This window comes from Neofelis nebulosa, chromosome X (assembly GCF_028018385.1).
Source record: "Neofelis nebulosa isolate mNeoNeb1 chromosome X, mNeoNeb1.pri, whole genome shotgun sequence".
Classification (NCBI taxonomy): Eukaryota; Metazoa; Chordata; class Mammalia; order Carnivora; family Felidae; genus Neofelis; species Neofelis nebulosa.
The window spans coordinates 80,048,193-80,058,531 of NC_080800.1; the positions used below are offsets into that span (position 1 = coordinate 80,048,193).

General features: G+C 44.2%; 1 protein-coding gene across 2 annotated transcripts; it reads right to left on the reverse strand.

Annotated features, from left to right (window-relative positions):
- Positions 1–4,814: 4,814 nt before the first annotated feature.
- LOC131502479 (uncharacterized) lies at positions 4,815–8,404 on the reverse strand. Of its 2 annotated transcripts, none has more exons than XM_058713252.1 (3): positions 7,301–8,401; positions 6,053–6,866; positions 4,815–5,686 (listed from the first exon to the last, which is right to left on the reverse strand). In XM_058713252.1, the coding sequence occupies exons 1-3, from the start codon at positions 8,274–8,276 to the stop codon at positions 5,347–5,349; spliced, it is 2,130 nt and encodes a 709-aa protein (XP_058569235.1). In that variant the 5' UTR covers positions 8,277–8,401; the 3' UTR covers positions 4,815–5,346. The 2 variants fall into 2 exon arrangements, with proteins under 2 accessions (XP_058569235.1, XP_058569236.1); XM_058713253.1 differs by having other exon boundaries at positions 5,400–5,676; positions 7,301–8,404.
- Between the last annotated feature and the right edge of the window lie 1,935 nt (positions 8,405–10,339).

A 10,339-nucleotide genomic window follows, 5' to 3' on the forward strand; every position in this document is an offset into this window, starting at 1 on the left:
ATAATTAAATCTTATGTGTATATATGCTATTATGGAAGCATTCAGTCATGTATAAGTGAGAGATAAATTTTCTTCATAGAAAAGCCCCTTGAATTGTTTTTGAATGTTAGTAGTTGAAAACAAAGTCAAGCCAAGCATCTTTTCCCAAGGACCAAATGTTACACATTTTGAATTGCCACTGATATTTTTTTTCAAATCAGTAGTTTGAAATGAAGACATTTAATATTCTAGATAACCACATTCTAAGCTGTTAAAATTAAGTATACAATGCGCACAGAAAAGCATATGCTTTATTTATGCAGGTAACATGATCCTCATTATCATTACAAATTACTAACATGTCAAATAAATTACCCGTTTCCCAGCATAATTTTCATTAATTTTTGCTTACTACCTTACTAACCCAGAAGGACTACTTTCTCCCCTTGTCTATTCTGCAGTAGTGAGCCCTTGTTTATAAGCCAATACACATGCTTCTGTATTTTCATAAATTTAGGGGTCAAATATCCAAAGCTATATTATTTTCACCACATTCAGACAAGATTTGTCACCAGAGTTTTTTTTTATTTGTTTGTTTTGCATTGTGTTCAACTAAAACTTAATTTAACATGTATAAACATATGTCAATATGTCTAAAACTTAAGTTAACATTTATAAACATATGTCAATATGTCATAGTTTTCTTCCTTTATGTACTTGTAAATCAATCATCTTAGTCACGAACATGGAGAAAATAACCGATGACTGTTAGAAGTACATTAATTGAGTATGATTTTAATAATTCTTTTAGGTTTATCAAAGATTTATTCTGCGCAAGATGCTATACTAAGCATTTTGGGAAATTCAAAGATGAAGTAAATACTACCTACCTCTATAAAGAGCTACAGTGTAGTAAAATAGATAAACATGCTCTCATCTTAGGGTCATAGCACTATTTCCTCTGGCTCGGATAGATTCCCTTACCCCTCACTCCCTATGTCACCTTTTTCAAATCTTTGCTCAAATGTCACATTCTCAATGACGTCTGATCTGACTGCACTATATTCTGTCATTACAGGTGACATCTTTTTGGGTTACTGTTTTTTGTTTTGTTTTGTTTTTGCATAACCCCTATTTTTACCTGTTTTGATTATTGTCTTCCCTACTGCTGTTATTATGTTGTTGTTGTGAATGTGATCTTTTTGACGTTATATTTTCTATATGCCTATAGATGAAGTTTAGGAATTTAATTGACTTTTATTGATTTTATTTGATTTTCTTGAACTTTTATCCACCTTCCTTGCTTGATTCAATCAATCAATTCTTAATTCAAATAATACATCTGTATATATTTTTAGAATGTTTATTTTGATTCTTCCTTTTTTTTTGTAAATTTTTTTTTAACGTTTATTTTTGAGACAGAGAAAGACAGAGCATGAACGGGGGAGGGTCAGAGAGAGAGGGAGACACAGAATCTGAAACAGGCTCCAGGCTCTGAGCTGTCAGCACAGAGCCCGACGCGGGGCTCGAACTCACGGACCGCGAGATCATGACCTGACCCGAAGTCGGACGCCAAACCGACTGAGCCACCCAGGCGCCCCTGATTCTTCCTTTTTAATATCATTACCTATCAGTTATTTTCTCTAGTACCATATTAAAAAAAAAGTGGTGAGAGAAGACATTCTAATCTTGTTAACAATAATTCCCTATATTTTCACCATTAAGTATGAGAATTACAATGCATTTTGATGAATTTTCTTTATCAATTAAAGGATGTTTCTTCCCATATCTAGTTTGTTAAGATGTCTTACCAATAATAAGTGTTAAGTGTACAAGAATGTTTTTTAATGCAACCACTGAGAAATAGTGCTTTCCTATGGTAAATTTTATATTTATATATTTTATTTGTAATTATACATATTAAATTGTCATATTTAATGTCATCTAAACAATAATGGATCACAGAACTAAATGTAAAATTCTACAGCATAAAACTTTTAGTAGAAAACATAGGAAAATAACCTTGTGATGAGAGGCTAAGAGAAAAATTACCAGGTGTACTCACAACTGCAAAGAAAAGATCTTCCCCCCCCACCCCCCCCACCCCCGCCGTTCCCAAAACCAGCCAAGGTGTACCCGGTTGTAGTCTGACATAAAGGCGGGAACCAATCAAGTTCTGCTGAATGGTTTAAAATAAAGGCGGGAACCAATCGAGTTCTGCTGAGCGTTCAAATTTAAATGTTAACCAACACCAGCTCTGTAACCTCTAAAAAAGGGTCCCTAACTTGTTTGTGCGGGGCTATAAAAGAAGCTGTAAGATCCTTACTCGGGGCCTCTTAGCGTCACCGGCAACGGAGTGCACGGAGGACCGGATTTGAACCTTCAATAAATGACCCTTGCCGCTTGGCTTTGACTCTGGACTCTGGTGGTTTGTTTCTGGGGGGTCTTTTGAATCGGGGCATATCAGTGACCTTAGATTAGGCAACAAATTCCTAGCTTTGATGCTAAAAGAAAGATATCACTAAAAAAATCATAAATTAGATCTTGTAAAAACAAACAAAATTTCGCTTTTTGAAAAACTCTATTAAGATAATAAAAAAATATGTCACAACCTGGGAGAAAATAATTGAATCACATTTCTGACAAAGGATATGTATTAAAAATGTACAAAACTAAACAACAGTAAACAAATAGCACAATTTTTAAAATGGACAAAATACCAGAAGACATACTTCTCCTGAGAAATATATATATGAAAAATGAGCATAATAAAATAATACTTAATATCACTAGTCATTAGAAAAATGCAGAATAAAATCATGATGAGATACCACTAGACATCAATTAGAATGGCTTTAAAAAATAAAAGAAAGGGGAAAAAGAGACAATACCAATTGCTAGCAATAATATGAAGTAACTGAAACTCTCCTACATTGTTAGTGGTTATACAAAATGATACAGACACTTTGAAAAAGTTTGTCAATATCTTCTTATAAAGTTATATTAACACCTACCATATTATGTTGCATCTTCTTTGCAATGATGTGGATGGAGTTAGAAAGAATTATGGTAAGCAAAATAAGTCAGTCAGAGTAAGTTAAATACCACATGATTTCATTCATATGTCTAATTTAAGAAACAAATCAAAGAAACGTAGCGGTGGGGGGGAGAGGGAAGAGAGGAAAACCAAAAAACAGAGGGGAGATGGATGGGGGACTTAGTTAAATAGGTGCTGGGGATTAAGTAGAGTATTTGTTTTGATGAGCACAGTGTGTTGTATGTAAGTGATGAATCACTAAATTCTATACCTTCAACTAATATTACACTGTATGTTAACTAACCAGAATTTAAATAAAAACATGGAAGAAAAAAATTTTATATGTGAATGTATACAGTAGCTTTATTCATAATCTCCAAAACCTGGAGGCAACAAATATATCCTTCAATAGGTGGATGAATAGCAACCTCTATTACATCCATACAATGGAATTCCAATCAATGTAAATAGGAATTAGCTTTCAAACCCCACAAAAACTGTGGATGAATCTCAAATCCATTTTACTAATTTATTTTTTAAATGTTTTATTTATTTTTGAGAGACAGAGAGAGAGAGAGAGAGAGTGCATGGGAGGGGCATAGAGAGAGGGAGACACAGAATCTGAAGCAAGTTCCAGGCTGTAGGCTGTCAGCACAGAGCCCAATGCAGGGCTTGAACTCATAAACCTTGAGATCATGATCTGAGCTGAAGTTGGATGCTTAACCAACTGAGCCACCCAGGCGCCCCTGCATTTTACCAATTTAAATGACACAAGGGCCACATATTTTATGATTCCAAAAACTGCTTCTGAAATTCTGGTATATGGGAATTCATTACAGATGAAGTTTGCCTAATAACTATTTAATTGAACCTTAGACATAATCGTAGTAGATTGCTGATGTTGAGAACACCATTCTTGGTTCTCTGATACCTTTAAGATTAAGTCCTGGGAGATTCAAATCACTTTATACATTTTCAAGGAGGCCCTGTGGCTATCACACTGTTTACATTCAATTGTCAAGTAATCATTCACAGTCTGTCACTGTCTTTCTCTAATACAAGAATAACCTCTAGGGGCTGTTTTATATTCCACCCCACACCCCACCTCACTCCACCTATTTCCCTTATCCCATCCCCATAAATCTTTAAAATACCTGAGATACTGCATCAACCAGCATATCCCCTTCTATAAGTATCTTTTTGTAGTTTATCACTTTTAAGTTTTAGTAATTGCTCCACTACTGCACTTAACAAGGGGCTGTTTTCCACCAATCATAAATGATGAAGTCCTTATTGACACCTGAATGGTGGTTAAACAAACTCCAAAATCTCATTTTAGAGTCTGCTTCCTAGGAACCCTTCTGGCACCAACTGTCATTGTTTCCATTCCCCTGGAAAAATAATCTGAGGTGACTTATTGTAGAATTTTTTTGGGAAAAAAAAACACCGTTAAGGATGAAGGGAGAAGGATTGGACAGAATGTTGAACTCTGATTCTGGGTCAAACTTTTAGAAATGTCTCAGACTGAGGCAGGAGGATCAGGCTTTTGCATCTTAGCATCAAAGAGTCTTTAGATAAAAGCTGACCCAAGGGAGGGTCATTTATTTTGACCAAAGCAGCTCTCTTGAACTAAGGGCAGTTCCCAGAGAACCATTCAGCAGGCACAACCCCTAGCACCTGGGATAATGAGTACCTCAGTTCTGAAGGGAAGACCTTACCAGTGTAATACAACATCCAATACAATTGTTATGCCCAGAATTCGTGATCCCCAAAGACCACCAGGGAGCCGAGTCCAATGCAAAAGCAAAGAGCCTTTATTCGAGCTAGCTCGAGCTCAATCCCCTACCTGCACCGACACAGTGGTGGGATACCAGGGAAAGAGAGCGAGTTTCAAAAGGACAAAGGTTTTATTGGGGCCTAGGGGCAGTTGGTGAGGTAATGGCTATGGCCTCAGCCGATTGGCTGGGGAAGGGTCCGAGTCCTGTTAGGCAGGTGAGGGGGGGGTTACTCAAGGGGAGGAGGTGTGGTCAAGGTGAAGGACACAGAACAAGATGGAGTCAGCCGGCATAGGCCCGCCCTTTCATTCCCCCCTTGTCATGTAGCTTAGGGACCCAATCATGGGACCGGCTGCATTTATGGTGACAAAGGGAACAGAGTTTGGCGGTTTACGCAAAGTTCTGGGAACCAAGTGTCCCTGGGGTGGCTCTGGGACGTCTGATTAAGTATTGTCCCCGAGCTGGTGTCTATGATCTGCCAGGTGATGTTTTGGGGGGCGTGGGGACTCCCGGCAGCATGAGCAATGACAAGCAGAGTTAACAGAGTTACCAATATTAGGTGGGTCGAATGCGCTGTAGCTTGAGCTTGAGCGGGTTGTGTTGGTCCCGACTGATGGCCCATCGCGTGACAACGTCCTTCCGGATCGAGGAGGGGTCCGCTGGCTGAGCGTGGGTGTGATGGACCCAGGTCGCGATGCCGTCTACCTTGAGAGTGGTGGGGCTTGTCAACACCACGATGTAGGGTCCCTTCCAGCGCGGCTCCAGAGTCTCTCGGTGGTGCCTCTTGACATAGGCCCAGTCTCCCGGCCTGTACTGATGAGGTGTCGGGATCGGGTCAGCCTTGTAGATGGCACGGAGGCGCGGCCAAATGTCCTCGTGCGCCCTCTGGAGCCCGCTCAAGGAAAGAAAAAGTTCTTGATCTTTAAACTCAGCAATAAGTTTAGCTCGAAGGCTGGGAATAACAGGGGGTGGCCTGCCAAACATGATCTGGTAGGGAGTAAAACCCAGAGTGTAAGGAGTGTTTCTAACCCGGTAAAGGACGTAAGGTAGGAGAGTCACCCAGTCCCCGCCAGTCTCCATGGTTAATTTGGTAAGGGTCTCTTTTAGGGTTCTATTCATTCTTTCTACCTGTCTTGAGCTCTGGGGCCTATAAGCACAATGTAATTTCCATTTTGCCCCCACCGCCTTGGCTACTGCCTGTGTTACCTGCGAGATAAAAGCTAGTCCATTGTCTGATACTACCATGGCAGGAAAACCATACCTGGGTAAGATGTCTTCTAGTAGCTTCTTAGCCACCGTCTGAGCCGTTTCATGCTTGGTTGGGTATGCCTCCACCCAGCCAGAGAAGGTGTCTGTAAATACCAGGTCCTTGTGTAGTGCCTCGTCAAAGATGGTGGGTGAATTTTTGAATCCCTGAGGTAGCCGTGTCCAGGTGAGTTGCCCACTGTAGCCCTCCTCCGGATCATGCCACTCAAAGGCGAACAAGGGTTGGCTCTGGGGTGCCAATGGCAGACTGAAGAAGGCGTCCTTTAAATCTAGTACAGTATACCAGACCCTGGAGGGCGCCAAGGAGCTCAAGAGAGTATATGGGTTGGGAACAGTTGGGTGTATGTCCGCGACCCTCTTATTTACTTCCTGGAGGTCTTGTACCGGTCGGTAGTCATTTGTGTGAGGCTTTTTGACCGGCAGTAAGGGGGTGTTCCAGGCAGACTGGCAAGGAACTAGTACCCCTAGGCTTCGTAGTCTCCGGATGTGTGGCTGGATCCCCTTCCGGGCCTCCTGAGACATGGGGTATTGTTTGATCCTTACTGGACTCTCTCCTGGCTTGAGCTCTACCAGGACTGGGGTCCTATGAGTGGCTAGTCCCATCCCCCCTGTCTCTGCCCAAACCGAAGGGAATTCTTGTAGCCATCTGTCTATATTATCCTCTCTCGGGAGCGCCTCCTGGTGGAGGCGGTATTCATCCTCCAGTTTTATGGTCAGGACCTGGATGGGGTGGCCCTTGCCATCAGTGACCTGAGGCCCCCCTTGTCTGAAAGTTATCTGAGCTCCAATCTTGGTCAGTAAGTCCCGTCCTAACAGCGGGTAGGGGCATTCTGGTATTACCATAAAGGAGTGGGATACCCGGCCCATTCCCAAATCTACTGTTCTTCGGGTAGTCCATGAATACTGGTTCATACCAGTTGCCTCTTGTACCCAGGACTTCTTGTTGGCTAGTTTTCCTTGTGGGGTGCGGAGGACCGAATGTTGTGCTCTGGTGTCGACAAGGAAGTCAATAGGGGTCCCCTCCACTTTAAGAGTTACCCTGGGTTCGGGGAGAGGGTCGGAACCCCGACTCCCCTAATCACTTAGTTCATCTAGCTCTAGGACCTTTACTCGATCAGTCTTGCTTCCCTTTCCGCCGGCCCTTTTTGGACAATCTCGGGCCCAATGCCCTATCTCCTTGCAGTATGCACACTGATCCTTCTGCAGCCTCTGCTTCCCCCCCACACCTTGGTGGTTCCTTTACCTTTTCTTGCGTCGTCTGCCAGCTGCCGGAGACGGCGGTCTCGTTCCTCGGGGAAGTCAGCAGTGGTAGCTAGTAGTATTCTGGCCAGGTCTCGAGTCTGCTTACTGCTGGCAGCCGCCATGGCGCAAGCCTGCTTGTCCTCAGGAGGCTCCCAGTTATTATATACCTTTTTGGCTACCACCAGTAAGTCTTGCAGACTTTTTTCTCCTAGTCTATCTATTTTTTGTAATTTTCTCCTAATGTCTTTGGCCGATTGGTTTACAAAGGCCATGATAACAGCTGCCTTGCTTTCCAGAGCCTCTGGATCCATGGGGGTATAGGTACGGAATGCCTCCATGATCCGTTCTAAAAAGGCAGCCGGAGATTCATCTTTTCCCTGTTGTACATTTCCTACCTTGGCCAAATTGGTTGGCTTTCTAGCAGCCATTTGGAGACCCCCCATTAGAGTCTGGCGGTAGATCCAGAGCCTCTCCTTACCTTCTGCCGTGTTGAAATCCCACTGGGGCCGAGTTAAGGGGAAGGAGGCATCTATCTGAGCCTGGTTGGTGGTGGGATTCCCGTCTGTGCCTGGAACTAGTTTTCGGGCCCCACTGAGGATTCTTTCTCTTTCTTCAGTCGTGAACAGGACCTGCAAAAGCTGCTGGCAATCATCCCACGTGGGCTGATGGGTAAAAAGAACAGAGTCTAATAAATCAATAAGCCCTGCCAGTTTCTCGGAAAACTTAGGATTCTGAGCTTTCCAATTGTAGAGGTCACTAGTGGCGAAAGGCCAATAGTGATGGGACTGATTCACCTCCGCGTCCGGGGGTCCGGTGGCTCGCAGGGGCAGAATAGTGGAGTCGGCGGCGGAGGCGGATTGCTCCCTCTGAGCCCTTTGTCTGGTAAAGGGCGGGCTTCCCCCTGGAGCGTTTCCACCTCCCACTCTCTGAACAGCGTCTGCCTCCCTTGGAGGGGGAGGATGGTGTTCTTCCGGCATCCTAGAGGGGTTATACGGGGGAGGAAAAATTAATTCTTCTTCAGTACTCCCCTGTAGGACAGGGTAGAGGGGTGCTGAAGGCTGGGTAAGACTTTTCCTCTTCTCTGTCTCCTGCAAAGCAAGAATGGGTTTTGGCTAGGAAGCCAAAACTTTGGCTAGGGAGCGGGGCTAGGAAGGACTTAAGCCAAGAGGGTGGGTCTTCTACAAGGTCCTGCCAAGTGATAATGTAAGGGAGCTGATCAAGATGGCCCATCTTAGGCCGAGAGATGATACTCCTGACTCGGTGGATGGTAGGGAGGTCGAAGGTCCCCTCTGGTGGCCATCCGACATTGAAAGTTGGCCACTCGCTAGAACAAAAAAACTGCAACCGACCCTTTCGGACTTCCACACTGAGGTTGTTAGCTCTTCCCCTCACATCCTTAAAGTGATCAATCATAATACTTAGAGGAGTAGTCTGAGTCTGTCCCATAACGTCCGTCCGGTAAGTCCACAGAACAAAACAGAGAAACACAAAAACAGACAAACAGAGGGCCCCTAGAAAGTCTTCCAACTCCATGGAAGCAAAACTGCAAGCTAGCTTAGACCTTTGAGGGGATTCCACGTCCCTCCAAAACCGATGAGGGGATTCCACGTCCCTCCAAAGACGACGGCCTCACGCCGACCAGCGGGATCGACCTGCCTTGTCTCAGACCTTTGAGGGGATTCCATGTCCCTCCAGAAGGGAGAATCAGAACGTCTTCTGAAACTCCCGGCCCGTGGTCCTCCAGTGCATCCACTTAGACCGCGTCGGGCACTACCAGAATTCCAGAAATGAGCTCACACAGAAAAGACAGAACAAACAGACAGACACTAACCGTGACCAGTCAGGCTCTCCGGGTTGGGGGTCCCTCGGGGGTCTTGGGGATCCCGGACGAGCCCCCAAGTGTTATGCCCAGAATTCGTGATCCCCAAAAACCACTAGGGAGCCGAGTCCGATGCAAAAGCAAAGAGCCTTCATTCGAGCTAGCTTGAGCTCAATCCCCTACCTGCACCGACGCAGCGGTGAGATACCAGAGAGAGAAAACGAGTTTCAAAAGGACAAAGGTTTTATTGGGGCCTAGGGGCAGTTGGTGAGGTAATGGCTATGGCCTCAGCTGATTGGCTGGGGAAGGGTCCGAGTCCTGTTAGGCAGGTGAGGGGGGGGTTACTCAAGGGGAGGAGGTGTGGTCAAGGTGAAGGACACAGAACAAGATGGAGTGGGCCGGCATAGGCCCGCCCTTTCACAATGTCTCAGGTGGGTAATGAACTACTCTGAGCCTAATGTTTTCATTTTACACGTTCTCAGGTGTCACTAAAAAGCAGTCATCCTTCTTTGTAAATCTTATAATTATCATTGACCCATCATGATTACCACTGTATTGCTTGATTCCCCAAACCTTTACCCTCCACATGTAGCTTATCCCAATTAACCACAGGTAAAGTCTTTTTTTTTTTAATTTTTTTTTCAACGTTTTTTATTTATTTTTGGGACAGAGAGAGACAGAGCATGAACGGGGGAGGGGCAGAGAGAGAGGGAGACACAGAATCGGAAACAGGCTCCAGGCTCGGAGCCATCAGCCCAGAGCCTGACGCGGAGCTCGAACTCACGGACCGCGAGATCGTGACCTGGCTGAAGTCGGACGCTTAACCGACTGCGCCACCCAGGCGCCCCAACCACAGGTAAAGTCTTAAGCAGATGTGATGCCACTGCATGTTAGAGGTTACCATCTCATGGATCACCAGGAATCAAGTCTTTATTTCCTTCAGAAGAGTAGACAGAAAAAAAAAATTCAAACTCTCATGTTAAGAGACTATCTTTGGGATACACTTCCCCAATTATATTAGCTCAAATTCCCTAGAATACAGAACCTGAGATAATGATTAAGTGGTATGTTTTGTTAAGGAAGCAGAGTCCCAGGATAGTAAGAGTGAATCAAAAACAAACAAACAAACAAAAAAGGAAACAGGGAATTAATGAGGGAGCAAAAGGCAAGCTGAGAGTATAGCACAAGCAAACTCCCCTCCCTCCCAGGTCAGGTGGGATA